This window comes from Poecilia reticulata, chromosome 12 (assembly GCF_904066995.2).
Source record: "Poecilia reticulata chromosome 12, P_reticulata-male-v2, whole genome shotgun sequence".
NCBI lineage: Eukaryota > Metazoa > Chordata > Actinopteri > Cyprinodontiformes > Poeciliidae > Poecilia > Poecilia reticulata.
The window spans coordinates 17746226-17764117 of NC_088841.1; the positions used below are offsets into that span (position 1 = coordinate 17746226).

At 37.0% G+C, this 17892-nt stretch overlaps 1 protein-coding gene across 5 annotated transcripts in view; it reads right to left on the bottom strand.

Annotated features, from left to right (window-relative positions):
- The window catches only part of exd3 (exonuclease 3'-5' domain containing 3), a 46230-nt gene that overhangs the window by 26584 nt on the left and 1754 nt on the right, over positions 1 to 17892 (bottom strand). For 3 of the 5 annotated variants that reach the window (XM_081613564.1, XM_017308009.2, XM_081613563.1), the window contains exons 2-18: positions 12714 to 16860; positions 11511 to 11672; positions 10498 to 10683; positions 10356 to 10409; positions 10048 to 10187; positions 8930 to 9036; positions 8769 to 8842; positions 8584 to 8622; positions 8331 to 8497; positions 7976 to 8129; positions 7690 to 7888; positions 7495 to 7604; positions 6331 to 6514; positions 5988 to 6151; positions 3485 to 3703; positions 2695 to 2748; positions 2454 to 2585 (exon numbers count right to left, since the gene is read on the bottom strand). In XM_081613564.1, the coding sequence (XP_081469690.1) occupies positions 2454 to 2585; positions 2695 to 2748; positions 3485 to 3703; positions 5988 to 6151; positions 6331 to 6514; positions 7495 to 7604; positions 7690 to 7888; positions 7976 to 8129; positions 8331 to 8497; positions 8584 to 8622; positions 8769 to 8842; positions 8930 to 9036; positions 10048 to 10187; positions 10356 to 10409; positions 10498 to 10683; positions 11511 to 11672; positions 12714 to 12830 (2262 nt within the window). In that variant the 5' untranslated portion in view covers positions 12831 to 16860. The remainder of the gene's footprint in view (positions 1 to 2453; positions 2586 to 2694; positions 2749 to 3484; positions 3704 to 5987; positions 6152 to 6330; positions 6515 to 7494; positions 7605 to 7689; positions 7889 to 7975; positions 8130 to 8330; positions 8498 to 8583; positions 8623 to 8768; positions 8843 to 8929; positions 9037 to 10047; positions 10188 to 10355; positions 10410 to 10497; positions 10684 to 11510; positions 11673 to 12713; positions 16861 to 17892) is intronic. The other 2 variants (XM_008423985.2, XM_008423984.3) reach the window with 1 other exon arrangement.

Sequence of the window (17892 nt, forward strand, 5' to 3'; positions counted from 1 at the left end):
TGTCACATTAAGGAGAAAAAGTAAAATCAAAATTGAACTTTAGGGTAGGAGAACAGTATAAGACAAACTAGGAAAGAATGAATTCCTTAACAGAGATTCCAGATGTGCTAATGAAGAACGTTATGTCAGGGGTAAGGATGAAGGAGATCCACCATTAAACTTTTTCTTTCTCTGGCTGTGTTTGCATGTGTACTGGAGTAATAAAGCATTTAATTCATTTAGAGATACAATTTGCCTCTCTTTATGTTATTTCAGCAGTGAACCATATTCTACCTTATTATAAATAGTTGTTTAGCTGAGTTTGGACAGCAGGAAGCATCCAGGTGGTCCACATTTGTAACATTTCAAGCCTGACAGAGACGCAGTTTGTGGCGTATCTTGATACATTTGTCTCCTCCTCCAGGAGCAGGCCAGAACACCCAGATTTAGAAACCCTCTTGCAAAGATTCCCATTGAAACCACAAGAACACACACACACACACACACACACACACACACACACACACATACACACACACACAAACACAGTCACCGGCAGACACACGGCTTCCCTAAGCAGCCACCCACAGAGACATCTGCAGGTCAGGTAGCATAAATCACTAATTCACTGATAACGATACCTGAATTATTCTCCAGCCTCAACAAACATGGCAAGCATGTAGGTAGTTAGAAAGAATTAGCGTGTAGGTAGTTAGAAAGAATTATAATGCTGGTGCATCGGCACCAGCATTATAAATTACATTTCTTTATTTGATTGCAACTTAACTGTAAAAAAAACTGTGTGGAAAAAAATGAACCATTAAAAATACTGCCTCTGTGTTAATAGTTTAAAATCGCTGACTAAGATAGGATGAGAGTACTCTAGGTTTGAACCATCATAATTTCTGTAGAAAAATTATATTTTACATGATATTACTTGTGGAAAAGATATGCGTTTCTCAAAAATCTTCTGAAATACACATGCTTTTCTTTGCTTACTTTCTTTTCATTTTTCTCAAATGCTGTCCTTAAAATTATATTGAGTAAATCATTGACGACTGCTTAGAATACCTCGTTCCACTGTTAAGCACCAGTACAATTCAAAGCTCTGGTGACCACAAGCCGAACGATGTAATCCAGACGTCTGTCCTCCCTACCACATCCTCCAGTCACCGCTGTGGGTCTCAAAGCATTCCCAGACCAGATGGGAAATGCAATCCCTTTCTGTGTCTCCCGAGTCTGCTTCAGGGGCCTCCTTCCATCTGGACATGCCTGGAATACCTCCACAAGGAGGTTACCAGGAGGTATACTAATTAGATATACCAAGACGTTAATCTATAGCTTTCCACACGAAGGCTGTTCCTTTAGTTAATAATTTAAAATAAGCTATTTTTGCCGTCTAAACCTCAGTGTACTGCCCAATTTACTGCCAACAAGATACAAATCACTTTCTCATTCCATCTTTTCCGCATCTTATTCAACCTCCCGTCAGCTTAACAGCTATGCAGCAGCTTGTTTCAGACCCAGTGGTGCATACAAAGCAAAACATTGCATAGTAATGCGTTTCTGCATAGTTTTAGGTTTTTATCTCCAGGAGATTCCCCATTCACAAACATCTCAGCACAAATGACAGTTTCTCCCCTGATATCTATCCCATCCATGCAAGTTAATGTGTTCTGCTTTTGTTTTGCATTTGAAACAAGAATGGCCACCACAAGGTTTGTTATTATAAATTGAGAACTCAGTGATTGCTTAACAAGTTTTAAGACCACAAATGTACTTCCTTATTATTCATTTTAGAATTGTTTGTCCTCTTTCTCATAGAGTGGTTTGATTCAACAACAACAAAAAAATTGTTATATCAACAGTTTCAACTTAATGCAGGATTAAATAAATGCATTGTATACATGTAGTTGTGTAGCATCTTTATACTGGAATGAAAATATGTAGTGTTTCACTGTGTCATACTTATGATATGTAGAATTGCATAATGCATCAAAAATATGTTGTCCCAGCAAAATCAATCTGTGGAATATGAATAACAAAAATGACTGTTTACATTCACACTGCTGAATGGAGTTTCAATACAGTACCTGCCCACATTGACAAAAATCATTATGCAAATGATGCAAAACCTTACATTGGGAAGAGAGTGGTTGGCACAGATACAAAAGAGAAATGTGAAGAAAATGTGTATTTTCATTCCTAACTAATATGATTTTCATAATGCTTTCCATTTGGTTAATTTTCTAATGATTGAAGCCCTACTGACATGCTACTTACTGTTCATTGCAAAGGTATTCTGCTGTGGTCAGATGAGACCAAATGTGAACTTTTACATATAAGTAAGGCTTTGTGTCTGGGTAGAGGTAAATTAGTTAAAATGTATTTAATAGAAAAAACAAGAATTCAACCATTAATCAATGTTTGCACTGCACTAGACTACAGGAGAACAGAATTACAAGGAAACATACCTGACAGCGGCTGAATATGTCACTGGGAGTAGGCTGGACATTGAAGTGTCTTAGGACTCGAATAGCCTGGTCTCTGGCCTTCTCTGAACAGTCTAAGGACAAGCAGCGACCTTCACCCACCTGGGAACGTAACTGGAAGACAGTTGAAGCATGTTAACAAAAAAGTAGGGATAATAATCAGGAGTGCATCTACGGAAACACATTTAGTTTTTGCATTGCACTTGACTTTGCATGTACTTACAGTTTGGAACGGCTGGCCACATGTGAGGATGACACGGCCTTCATCCTGTGCCAACTGAAAGCGCACAAAAAACCTTCCCATTAATTTACTGCACAGTAGCTGGGATTTTTATTAGTCTGAAGTAACTGTAAGTGCTGAATGCTGGACATCTACAATTTCATATTAAAATTCCATGATTTTTTAACACTTTAAAAATATTTCAAATTTATATATAGATGGACACACAAACAAATAAAAGAATGGATGGATGGATAATTTAATGGGAAAGAGTACAAGCCGTACATGTGCTGTAGCTACATTTAGCTGCTGAATCACACAATCGTAGAGAACTCTAAAATCCAATAACATGGTGTAGCTAATGATGTCATCAACATTTTCCTAACAATAGGTGGAAACATTCAAACTCCTCAAGTACCCAAAAAGGACATTCAGACTTTCTGTGCTTAAGTGTGACATCACACATTCAAACAACTTGTATCTGCAGCACAAAAGATTTATAAACGTTTCACTGAAGAATCTGGATTGTGGCTAAAAAGCAAGTATCAGCAGCTGTTTATGTAAACTGGGTGTTGATCATATTACAACATTTGGACAAGATCAATAGATTTTGGTCTGTCTAAAGCCTGGGTTATATTTAAGGGAAAAAAATATATTCTTGTGGTAAAGGTTTTACTTTATAGATTATTGTTTAGATTCTTTGTGGTATTTTTATATTTTTTTATATGTTTGTAAGTTTTTCTTCTTTGTGAAAAAAAAAGAAAATGCACTTCCTCTTAACTTTCTAACCAACCTTTGCTGCCACTCTGTGATCATCAGTGTTCTCCAGCATGACCACGTCAACTCCCAAACACCGCAGATATCTTCCCAGTCCTTGCAGCATGTTGTCACACACCACCCGCAACTGCCGGGGGGTTAGGGGTGGAGTGTCTTCTGAGGGCTGCTTGCCACACAGGAGGTCTTTCAGTGTGTCAGAATGAGGGGGACTGACCCTCTGAGCCCCCTGACATTCCTAAATGGACACAGAGAATAATGTGATATTTAACCGATCCCTGTAGGGGGATTTTCTTTTCACTTGCACCTCAGTTCAGAGAGGTCACAGCACAGGGTGAGTTATACAACTGCACCCCTGGAGCTGATAGGAACTAGTGAAGGGCCTTTGTCAAATGCTCATTGTCTCTCCCTGCAGGCTGGATGCTCAAATCCAGGCCCTTCAGCTGGAGGTTGCCTTTATTTCATTCACACAAGTCACACAAAAGGTCGCAGGTTATCACAGAATTAAGAATTGTCAAATTAGCACAGTTGCTCTTCTTTAAATAGAGCAGGTTATGGTTTCTGATTATAGTCTGGATGTGAGATAACTGCACCAGACCAACTCTAAGGAGGATAAATTGTCTAAAGCCATTTCCACAATTCAAAATACAAAAGACAGTAATAAAACTTCTCACTTTTCCACACTGGCAGCATTAAGGGCAGCACAATATCAAGATAACATTAAATTTGGACACTATTCCTGAAATGTTGGCATTTTGATAACAACTATTATTAACCTATTTTTATCAATATTATTTGATTTTTTTGATTCATTAATCATATAATTAATTCATCATTAAACTATAAGAAATTTGTATTGGATTGGGTTTTTTCATCCTTTTAAAACTACTGCTAGTTTTAAATTAGCAAGGACTCTCCTATCGATTTTTAAAGTGCTTCAGTAGCCCTTCAATATGCATTTAAAAAATACTAATTTAATTTTACATAAAAATCTATGCCTTACCTTTCTTTCCTCCAATGATAACCACGTATGAATCTGAAGTACTTTATAAAGATTTTAAACAGTTCCTATTAGCCACAATGCTGGGTTTTGATTTGGGGTTGCATTTTAGGCATCATTTGTGCACTGTAGGACAAATGAATTGCACAATGGAAAAAATAAAGCTGTTATTTACCCTTACATGTTCCATTCTCAAAACGTGTTTCACATGAGAAGATCATTGGTAAATAACCACTGGTTTCTGTGTAACTAATCATCATATGCAAACATGAAGTCGGGCTAAAAGCTCATAAGAAAGCACTAAATGAGATGCCAAGAGAGTATCTACTGCAGGAAAGATGTGCAAACTGCACTTCACCATTTTGCATAGACACCATCAAAAATCCTTAATTATTCCTGGAATTTATCCCAATCATGGAACGTCTCAGACAGGTTTAGATCCTTAATTCAGTCTTTTTGGGCTGAATTAATCAGGGCTCTGATTTCAGAACAATGATCAACTTAAAAATTAAATGTCTTGTAAGACTCAGTCACTAAGTAGACATTCTAAAGATAATCATAGGGTTCAAGTCTGCTCTTCTTTCAGTACTCTCTTCCCTATAAGGAGATGGTATAGCAGGAATAATGTCTGGAATGTCTGCCATATCCAGTCTTTGCCAAGTTTATAACCATACTTTGCTGTTGCTTAGGGCCCCCTGCTGGCCTGGGGGCTTCAGAAAAACCTGAATTCATCCAGAAATGATTTACAATGCCACTAGATGTGCACATACTACAGAAAACCTTCAAAGTTTGAAATTCATGTCATAAGTAAAAGCTAAATTTATAATCGATGATGCTTGTGTCCGAGTTATCAAATATTTCATGCAAATTATTGCATGAAAATTTTCATGCAGTAAAATATTATTAAAGGAAGACATTATCTGCGTGGAGAATATGTAGTGTTGCTAAAAAATGTCTTTTTTAACTCCTGTTCAACATTTGAGTATGTTTTATATCAATACATTTTTAAATGGAAGTTATATTGGTATATATTTGTGCTATTTTATAACAACACAACATTGTACATTTCTTCAGTTTAAAAAAAAAATCATTAAGCTTCATATTCCCGTCACTTCGTCAACAGCAAAGCCATAAAACATTTTAATTCGATATCCACCTAAATAATAAGATAGGAATGAAGGCCTGTATAGCATGAATCAAAGAGTATCTGACTATCTGAGCTTAGGTAAGGCATATGAAACAAACCTGGAAACTAAATATAGAGAATAAAATCTGACCATCTCTGGTAATACAAGCAGGAGAATGTTTAAATTTTTTACGTGTTTTAAAGTAAAATCAATTAAAGTGGCACCATAAAATGTGGCACTATACATTTAGAAATAGAACTATATTGATGAATTGCTCTTAGACATATTCAGCGACATGCCCTTGTGAAAATCATTCACATTATAGACTAGAAAAACATATTTTCCCAAAAATAAGCAATACGTAGTAGTTACAGAACTCCCAGCCGAGGCATTACCTCTTTACTAGGATCCTGTGCTGCCTTCTTGCCCTTTTTCTCCTTGTCTTTGCTCTTCTCTGATTGGCCTGAAGTGATACTGCGCAGGTCAGCAGGCAGCCCAAAGCTCGCTGGGTTGCTGGAGAGAGCCGAGTACACATCCAGCAAGCAGTAGGCATCTGCCGCTAGAGAAGAGTTTGGGGAAAAAAAAGAGAAGGAGTGAGGCAGGACCAAGGGGGGGGGTGAATTATCAGTTTGCATTTTGTCAGGGGATAACAAAATAATCTCTGATGTTCTATGGAGAGGAGAGCAGCGACCATCTGGCTCTCTGTTATTGTCTGTCTGTGCATGCATAATGTTATACCTGCATATCTAATTTGGCTGATGCGCAGTGGACGCTTCTCCCAGTTAGACATCTGCTCCGTCTTGTCCAGAGGCTTTCCCAGGACCTGCTGCACCAGCAAACTAAGGCCTTTCTCTGAACTGTCCTCACCAACCAGGACCTCTCTAGGGGCATTTTGAACCCGATTCACCTTTCCACGCTGAATCTGAATGGGTAAAACACAAAACATACCAGTAGTGTCAGAAGATTGAATATTACCTACAAATGAAGAAGTTTTGTTTAATTTTTTAGGTATCGGATCTAGAGACCCACAAAGAAATGTATCCATAACTTTCTTGTAGATGATGTTACTGAGCCAAGAAAAATCTAAATAAACTACTAATTGTTTATTTGTTTTGAATTCTAAAGCTCTGCAGCCAATTTAACTTCTGTTTTAAAGGCTAAAATTTAAATCTCTGTCCAGTTCTGCGTCAGCCCCAGAGACATGAAACCTCCATAAAGTTCATGTCCTAAGCACCTCAACTGGTTCCTTTTTCATTGTCAACTTGACTTTCTTGACTTTTTGGCAAAAAGAACAAGCTGGATTTAGAAATGACTGCAGCTTTTTGGAAATCTCAGTATTAAGGGAGTATTATTACTTCCAAATATTTTGAAAATAACTAATATAAGGTGCTAAACAAAGTTTGAAATTTCAGTTCTGTCGTTGTTTTGTTGTCTAAAAATAGCGCATGTTCTCTTGTGCACCCAGTGTAAAGTCGCCTCTACTGCTAATAAAAACAAATGATGACAACTCAAGAAAGAAACGCATGAAGGAAAAAAAAGAAACTGTCAATTCTAGTTTTAAAAGAGAAATGAAAGGGCACAATTTACAAAAACAGGAGATAGGAAATAAACCATAAATCACTGATTGTTTTATCTCTAACATTTATCTCAATAGATTTTTAGAAACCTACTAGAAATTATTTTGAAGTTAAAATGTAGAATCTGTTTAAAAGAAGAGCTCCTACTTTGAAGGTTTGATATAACTGGAGATCATTGTAAACAGCCTTAGAATTGCCAACACCATTAGATTACATCAGTCCTTTAGAAATGTTAAACCTGCAATAATAAAGGGATATTATGTTTGGCCAACTGATTGATTTAGCTACGTTTGTAGAAATTATGTGACTGATGGGATAAAGGCACCTCTTGGTGTACTTTAAGAAGATCGAGCATTCCCTCCATCTTCAGTGGCTCCTCTGATAACTCAGGCCAGGTGGCAGAGAGACACTTGAGATCCCCGGTCATACCATAACCTGTACAGAGATTAGGAGACGTTCTTTGTATTTAAACTCACTCCCTGGATAAAACTAATTACCATTTCATTTAGCTGTTACTTACCCAGTTTCAGAATATTTTGTTCAGAAAACAAGGCCCTGGTGAAACCAACTAGACCAGGCTGGTGACAGAATCCTTTTGCGCAAAGGTCTAGTAAGAAAACTTGGTCAAGAACAGCGAGTTGTATCAGAGCGACTTTCTGAGTAGCGATACAGCCGAATGTAGGCTGCCACTCCATGTCAACTCCTACTACACCACTCTCCTGGAAAAGGACACACAAAAAGAATGTGTCTATATAAAAAAAACATATAGAATTAAAAAAAACAAAAAAACAAGTAGATCTCTGTACCTTGAGGACAATGCTTTGACATCTTTGGAGAGTTTCCAGCGTATCTACAAAGTGGACTTTGTCTTTGGTGAGAGGTGCCTGGTAGAACTTCTGGCAGTGAGACTGAGGTGGGATCCACTCCTCCTCTTGTGCGAGATCGTTCAAACATATCTGTCTGAAAACAAAGAGAAAACGTGTGCAACTAAAATATAGCAAAGGTTGATGAAAAATAGGGAAAATAAAGAAAAACTGGAAGTTATTTTTATTATTTCAGAAAACTAAAAAATTATTTATTGCAAATGACCTGCAATACAACTAAAACAGGCCACTTAGTTTTATTACAGCATGTGTCTTTGCATATTTTTGCTTAACTCACTGTAGATCAGGTGGCAGACTCTGCTGCATTTCCCACACCCCCTGAGGAAGTCGATTTTTAGGGAGATTGTATATCAGTGACCACTGTGAAGCTTTCTGAAGACTGCTGTACTTCACCAACAGCTCCACCAAATGGACTTGAAGCTCAAGGTCATCTGCCACCACATACTGCACACATATGAAACATTGTACATCTTTAAAAACAGTGGTGCAAGAAAAAAGAATCTAATAAGCATAATCAGATTAAAACCTACTTGCACGTGGTCTGTCCAATTCTCCTCTGTCATGGTTTTCTAAAAACCCCCACAAAAGAAACCTAAGGTTTACTATTGTCATTATATTTTATAATCTGTGCAGAAATTGACAGTTAAGCTCAATGTTAAGAGTGACTTTAATGCCTCTAAAAGTCTGCAGGCTGCAAGACTGCTGCATCACTTACGTCTCCAAATGTCTTATACACAAGGTAACGCAGAGAGTCCAATCTCCTCTTGTGAAGAGCATTTGGACAGAAGCCTATATTGACAAGAAGACGTAGGAGTGTGAATATGTGGAAAAGGAACAAAACACATTAAAACAAAGTGACACGTGTTAATCACCCACTTTGGTCAATTTTGAATTTTTCCATGAGCCGTACAACATGTCTGGTGAGCATTTTGGGTTGAATCTGTGTCATGTAGTGTTTGGACAGAGAGAGGCAAGGAAACGTCCTGTGGAAGGACAAATACATACAGTTATATAAACTTATATGGTGCCGTTATAAGGATGATTTTCATTACAATTGTGCGCAAAACTTTTTTGATATTCTGCTAATGTTGAAAAACACAATTTTACAGCTATGGAGTCTCCATCAAATAAGAAATTTAATTCAAATTAAACATGAATAATTTTGTTCATGTGACGTCATTTAAAGTCAGATCTTAAAACTTACATGAGATACAGTATTAATATTTCAGCCATGGTACCAACACTCATCAACAGTTATCAGAGAAGATATCACCATCCTATGGAGGAGCGACAAACCCCTTATACTGGGGATCGGTTATGAATGTGGCGTTTTTGGAAAATTGTACTCAGCAATTTTACAGAAGATTTATCGCATTCAATGCTTTCAAACTCAACTTTTAATGTACCGTGGAAACACCGCGGTTACGAGGCGCTTTTATACATATTCACCTGTTGTGTTATGCCAAACCAATCACCAGTACTTGTTTCTGAAAAACCTATTATCTTGAGCCACTTTCAGATGATTCTTTCATCTTATGATCTACAAAGGTTCCTTTCAACTCGGGTTCAACTGAACTGTCTTGACACGCAATGGGAGGGTCAAAGTTGATCCATCAGTATCACACACCTGGCGAGTCGGTCACAAATTCTCAACAAGTGCACTGTAAGGAGATATGTTCAAGTTTTCGTTCAGCCTTGAATTTTCTTTAAACTATGATAAACTTTTAAAAATAAAAGTATAAATAGTTCTTCGGTTACATTCATTTTGAAGGGATTGTTAGGAGTGCAGCTGGTGATTTTATTCAAAACAGTTTTTAACTTGGCATCTTTACCCACACTCAATAAATGTACTAAAATTAAAAGCTGTATTTTCTATAAAACAGTCATAGTGAGATTATGTTTATATGAAGACATTTTAAACATGTTTACCAAAGGTACCAATAAATATGAAAAGCACAGTTCATAGCCAGTTCCTACAAATTCACATAGCATACTTTCTTATGTCTTCCACATTGAAGTCCGGGTGACACCAAGAGTCTAGTAACATAACAAGCTGCTTTTCAAGCTGTCTGTGTCCTTTGACAAAGGACTCTGCCAAAGGCAGCTTGTCTTGTAAAATCAGAGGGATAAGCATCTGCAAAATAATAATGGATAGAAAATTGATAGAAATGAAGAAAGAATTACAAAAAAGATCATTTGAGAATTTAACTTTGAACTTGTTTAAAGCTTTTCCTTATAACTTATTGTTCAGGAATATACAGAACATTAATTTTACATGAAGAAAAAAAAATCTTAGTCTTACCTTCTCCATATTTAGTTCAGTCTGAAATCCGAGCTTTATGCTGAGAGTTACCGCCTGTGGAAAGAAAACCGACAAAACGAAACAAGTGCCAAAATTAAGCTGCCTCTTCAAATTGTATGGACTAAGAGAATCACTCACTCACCTCTTTATAACAGTTCAAAGCTTGGAGCTTGTAAATGTGCATACATTGTATGGAAGGATCCAAAGTCTTAATCTGGTAGATGTTCATTAGGGTGTCTACAAAGTTGGGCTGGGTGTCTGTCAGCAGACCAAGAGCCCGCCGCTGGAGCTCCACTGCTTTGTCCTCAGCCAGAGAGCTCAGGCTCACCTGGAAAGGTTAACATGAATGAAAGATGGAAAAAACTGATCCAATGTACATTGACACAGAGGGATTTTTTGGAGGTTGTAACACCATCTAAATTGTGGTTGCCCAAAGTGCAGCCCGCAGGCCATTCATGGCACTTCGAATGCTATTGTGCAGACCCAGAATGTTGTTATAATTATATAAAACGGAATTATACAAATTTGGTTCTACTACTTTATACCTTTTTCAATCTTGAAACAAAACAGAATGCAAAACACATGCATTTGTCTTTTAATAACCACTCCTTTTGGTTTCATTTGTATTTTGTAGTAAATAGCATTTACTTATGCAGACTTGGGTGCAACCATTTCCTGAAGATGACAGAATTATACATTTTTGGAAAAAAAAAAGTGATCATTACCTTATTCTTAATGCCGAGAACAAAGAAAATAAAAAGTAATTGAACCGAAAAAAAATTAGAAAATTGCATGCTTTTCTTATAATGTGATATCAGATCTCTCTTGCACAAAAACCTGACTAGTCTGTTTTATTAGAATGTAATATGTCTAGTTTTTTGTTGAGTGTGTGAATAAGAAAAAAAAACAATTAAATTATATTTTGCTTTTTAATTTAAAATAAAAGAAATTTCAGCTAGACAATTTTGGAACATGTAGGAAAAGGTTTGGATACAAATGGTCTACATTGTAACGGTAACAGTTAACAGACAGTAGCAACACAAACAGTATTTGAACAGCTCAAAATCAATACTTTCAGCTCACATATTAAGTGTAAGTCACATTGGAGCTACAGTCTTATCTAGAGCCAAGGGGCTGAACACCTGGTTCAACTACCTGAGGATGTTCCTTCATCCACGTCTGGAATTCCATGAGAATGTGATAGCCCAGGGTGTGGCTCCGGCCCTTCTGTTTCCCCGGACAGCTCTCCAGGATTGTTAGTAAGGCCTCCAGAGGCTCAGACAGCTTTGAAAATCCTTGGATAGCTGCCAAATGTAGCTGTGGGTGGAAAGAAGAGGACGGAAAGTTAAAACTATATGTTTTATGATAGGAACACCACAGCTTGTAGATCCAACAACTCAAGTCTTTCAGATCACTCTTACCATTTGCTACTTTCACTGTGTATCAAAACCAAGTTAAGGAGAGCAAAGGAAAAGCAAAAGCTTTAAGACAAAGTCAACTGATAGATGCACAGTTGATTAAAACACACTTTTATGCAATAATTCTGGCTTTCCTCTGTTGCTCTTAATTATTTCTGCAGGCTAAAGTAGTGATGACTAACTTATACATATTGATGAGGAGAACATTTTTGCATGTCAAAAGTTCATAATTTTCTTTTAGAATTGCTGAAGAGTGTAAACAGAAAACCAAACCAGGGATTTAGGGCAAAGTATAGATATGATTTTGTTTGTTCTTTTGTTCAATCATTAAGAGCACAAACATATGGATAAATAGAAGGACATCTAAAAGAGTCTTTAAATAAAAAATATTTTCCTTGCTCGTTTTTTTTTTCCCCCCTTTGTCCACACTTCTTTCCAGGTTTCGGACCTGGAAAATACCTAAGTGAAGTTCCGGACCTTTATCCTCTGTAGATTTCGTTTCCAATAAGAAAATGTTTTGCAATACAGATTCATGAATTTTATTTCAGAATATGAGAAACACACAGAAATCTTGCTCTTTGAGCCAAGCAGACACAAAGGTTTGGGACATATAAGGGATCCTGGCATAAGAATCCAAAGCTTGGCATTAGGAAATTCCAACAAGAGAAAATGATATCTGTGTGAGAATACCTTGAACTGTGTCTTAATTTACAAAACAGATGTCATCCACTCAATAACCTCCTCTCAAGTTCATTCAGAGCAACACAAATTCCTTCCTTCTGCTTTCCTCATTAAAATGCACACACACACACTTCAGTTAAAGATACTGGGATCTCTCAGTAATTTGCTCCTTCCCGTGCTTCATGCAAACACACATGACCTATTAAACCCACATACATTCATTCATGCATGAAAGTGACAATGTGAAGGTGACTCTTACCATCTGCAGATTATTTTGGTGCCACAGCTCAAAGAACTTCTGACTGAGCTGTAAAGGGTCAAGCCCTGAAGGTATAAAACACACACATGTGGGGCTTTCTGTTTTCATTAGTTTCATTTCAAACAAGTGCAAATTTGCAAATAAAATCTGCAATAACTACACTTATGTGCAGCACCAAACACTTTACCTTGTAAATAAAGGGTCAACAATTACACAATAAGTTGCTTCCTCATTTATTATTATTATACAGAGGTTAAAACAAGGAATTGTGCTTCGGCCAATTATTTTTTTATAATTTTGAATAATTAAATATGTTTTTCCACTTTTTTTTTTATTTTGGTCAGGGATAAGAATTTTAGTTCGACATTTTTGAAGGCTGCAATGACCTGGCTGAAACAGGAGATGTTTTTTAGGCTCCTTGGCAACATGAAGTTATTCCTCCGTCCATCTCAGATTGATAATATAAGAAACAAACCCCAATTTGACATATTTAAGTATAGAAGAGAAGAAAAAGAATCTAGCACTAAAGGAAAAAGCATTGTAATTATCATTTCCATTGTTCATCACTAAATACTTTCACTGTTGATTATCTTGGACTATAGAAGTTGTGTTAATTTCTCACAAATAAAACTAACTAATACAGGCTATAAATTGAAGAAATTAAATGCAACATTTGTTCAGTCACCTGTCAACATAACTGTTAATCAATGCACAATTTTAGCAGTTGCTCTATACCATTAACACCCCAAGTAACTGTTTGATTAATGTTTGGCAAAGCTTGCAAACAAGAATTTGTTTGACCTTTACTTTTATTTCCAAGTCACGTGAATTTATGTTTTAATTTGTTGGCGACTTTCTTCAAATATTTCCCTTTTTCCACCAAGATGTTAATCAAACTTCATCCGTAATGTGATATGAAAAGAAAATATTTCTTCATTGCTGCTAAAGAAGGCATAGCTAAGTACAAATGACGTCAGATGTCATTTCTTGAACAAGCATAACAGAGCAGCTACAATTGTGGATTAACAGCTGAGGCTGCTTGGGCAGCAGAGGAACCCAGCATTAGCTCTGCATTCCAGTTGAATCTGCTGCTTGAATGGCTGGTAGAAGACACTGAGCACATTTTAGGCCAAATTACTTCCAACGGAGAAGTTTGGGATCAGAATTAGAAGTGAGGATGCCTTTATATTTCTCTGATCCTTCCCAGAAGCTCCAGCTTCTTTCTTGGTTGTTCTGTGTGTTCTCGTTCTGTGTGGCCTCCAGCCTACCTGCTCCCCCTCACCATCTCCCCCCTCCATTCCCAGGGCTAGTTTTCCTGTTCTTCTCTCCCTCCCTGCACCAGCCTTTCTTGATTTTGTCTCGGATTTCCCCAGGAAAAAGGCTATGCGCTGGTCATGCTGTAAAAAATACTGCCTTCCTGAAACACAGCCTGGGAAAGCAAGCCCAAAGTTCTCTATGTCGGCCTCTAATCCATCGTAGCCAGACAAACTCTGTGCTTAAGGAGAAATATAGGATAAAATAAAGAAACAAACAACACACTCTCATTGAACATTTTGTAAGTAAAAATGTTACTTTTTACTTACAAAAAGTAACATTTTTGTAAGTAAAATTACAAAATAGTTATTTTTTGTGCTGGTCAAAAAAATAACTAAATATTTTTTGACCAGCACAAAGTAATCCCTTTGTATGGTTACACTACCACTCCACTTTCCAAAGTCAAACTAGCAGAGCTCAGGGCTCTCAGTCAATATAAAAAAAAATAAAAATCAGTCTGGATTTATTGCTGATTTTTCTAGAGACGTTACATAATGTTCAGTCTACAAGAATGGATGGGATGAGCAGATGGACAAACAGAAGGACAAATGGACTGACGGATGGAAGCTAAAACAAATATACAGCTAGACTGACAATTATAAGATAGATAGATAGATGGCTGGATGGATGAACGGACGGACATAGGGCTGAACAATTAATCAGATTAATCGATTGTTAAAATAATTGTCAAATAATTTAGTAATCGATTGTTAACTAGAGTACACAGACTCAAAGAAAAGGTAATTTGCAGAAACAACATATATTCAGAACAGTAATTAAGCCAAAACTGTACAAAAAAATATGTACATTTTGCATTTAATGTATATAAATGGAAAACCTGACTCCCAGTTACTAGGTATTTGTGTAAGAAATTGATTTTTAGAGTAGCATGACTCGTCACACCACATCATTTCACACAACAGAAAGCTGCAAAGTAAAGTGGTTATGCATCAAGTTCACAAAGATGGACATCTTGAAACATCACAATCACGGCTCCATCAAATGTCGTTCAATTTAAACCGACTGAATGGCTGCAAGGCTCCCTTTGCCGTGCTGTGTGCTTCCCTGCTGTTCTACACCCCACTCCAGCCCATTCATCCCTCTGACAAACATGCATAGACTATAATGTGCACAGGGACTCACACAAACACAAACAGCACAACCCACTTCAGCCTCACTGTTTGCATGAGAAGAGGAATGTTGAGCATGTAGCTTCTTTTCGGTCTTGGCTGAAGTGCGAATGACAGAGCTGGAGGCACCCTCATTCATTACAACATAATAACCCTATCACCACATTGAATTACACCGACAACCATCGAGTGCATGAACTCATTCACCTCTGGGAAGGTGAATTTTTCTTCTTTTTTTTCTCTTTTGTTTAGTTCACTGTAATCAGACTCAGCATTAATTTATTCCAACTATTGTGAAACATCTGCAGAAATATCTACCGGGGTAAAATCAACAGAGCAGCTCTGGCTGAATGTTGTCAACCAGCTGCCAAAGTTTTAGAAACACCAAGATCAAGTATCTAATTGAGGCATTTGATGTTACTACAGCCACTAGAAGGGCTTCAGTGTGACTTGGAAGTTGTGCAAATGGCTGAAATCCACTGGACGAATGCCACAACATTCTTCAACAAGTACTTCTCTTCTTTTGTGCATCGTCAAAGGTGCTAGAACGCAATCTAGCAAATGAATAGAATGGCAGCATTTGGAAATTAGCATGCCCATTAAAGTACTGTTGATATGTCAGTTGTCCACTTAAAGCTGAACTACTAGAAGCTCAAGTGGATTTAAATCTCTTATAAATCTACAATGACATGTCCATTTGAAAGAGGGTTGTCATTTGGTTGAACTGTATTAATTAGGGCTAAGCAGGATTTGAATGGAACAGGTAGATTTGTCTCTGCTGCAATGAGCAACCATTATTATTTTTTATACAACAGGATTATCGCATGTTAGCATTACTAACACTGCTGTCTCTGTGTGTCTGGCAGAGTCATTCCAATGATATACGGTATATTTCTTACAAGCGGGAGAGATACACAAGTCACTGTTAAGAAAAGATAAACTGACATTAAGACTAAAAATGTTTAAAGTCTCCCGTCCTCTCTGAAATAAATAGTACTCTATAGCCCACATATCAAACATAAAACTAATTTATCTAAAACTGAAATGTTCATAAAAGTACTAATTTCCCTTGATTTGGATTTAGGAACCTGGTGGGGTTTATCTAGTATCTGGCAGTTCCTGGTGGTGTAATTTTAAATGAAATTATGTTGGATATCAAAGGTACAGAAGAAATGCACAATCAACTTGCCATACAATGCTACGATATTACCTTAGAGAATGTACTTTTCACAGTCCACTGTTGCCCTGATACCAGAAACGATGATCCTGCTCAAAAACTAGAACGTGGGACTTTAACCTTCTATGTGTCATTACCAACCAATGCTGGTTTTGTTTAGTGTGGATTGTTTTAGGCAGTAACTTTTCCTTTGTGGAACATAAAAAAGGCATAGAGAAATAACTAGCATACTCTTTCAGTGAGAGATATTAGTGCAGCTCCTCCACAACTTATTGCAGTTTAAAAACTATTTAATCTGACTCAACTTTTCTTTAAAAAAAGAATAAAAAAAATCATTGTTTACTTCAAGTATCACCTGTGCTTTCAGTTATGTTTGCAGCCACTCTAAAAACTATTTCTACCCCAAATGTGTAAAGCATGTCGGAACTTACAAAACTACCATGTGCAATGAAACAGAGTTACTAACCCTTTTCTTCTAGAGAAGTAAGGCTCATTTTTGTGTTCAGGTTGATATCCTGCTGTCACCCTGTAGAATGGAAGCACAGAGATCAGATTGTAAGGTTTCCACTATAACCATTTTAAATTGTCACAGTATATACATCTTACATCGAAATATGTTTACCGATGAGTATATACGTACAATTCAAAGTTACCAAGTTAAAGAGGGAAAATGTGGATTGGTCAACACAGATACAGTATGTATCATCGCAATATTCAACAATAACATTAAAACTGCATGTTTTTCTAGTATTGGACAGACTTACATCAGTGATTTTGTAGGGCTAAATGCCTGGAAAGGACCCAGAACTGACCAGTATACTGGCACTACAGCTGTCAGTCATTACATCAACAGACTTCAAGACCACTACACTTATATTATAAAACTACTAATACATTTCAAAAAGTAACAAAAACTTATTTTATTTAGTACAATACTTTTCCTTGGACAACCAATTTAAGGAAACTATGAAGTTGTGATTTTATGTTTGAATATTTCTGTGGCAGCCCTTCTCTTTTTCTCCCATTAATCCTCAACTGTTACTTACTATCTCTAGCTACACGCAAGAGTGAGTCTGAACCTGGAGTGTTTATCCATAAATGCCAAAATATCTTGAGGGACTTGTCATATGTTCAGCATTTTTGTGCGCGCGTGTGTATAAATCAAGCCTCAACAAAGGCATCAAAATGCGTGTTGCAATTTTAAGCAGCTACATGGAAAAAAAAAACTGTGGGAACAGAAGCCTGAGAAAGGGCAAGATGCCAGCTGGCTCTAAAGTTTGATTTCAGGCTGAGGATGTTTTTAAAGCCTTAAGTCTGGTTGTTTCTCTCTGACTGTCTGCAGGAACAACCAAACTTTGATGCACGGTATGAAAACAAGTCTTTTTTGCCTGCAACGCCACCTCGTGGTGAGGAAATCGTCCTACTATTTTCTGTAAGCAAGAATTAGCTTGTCTGTCACAGGTATGTCAGACATTGTGTTTCTTCGTATTGGTTTCTAGCCTTTCCGAAAACAAAGGCATAGATCTTTACAAAGTCCGTTGTTTTTCAATTCGTTAAC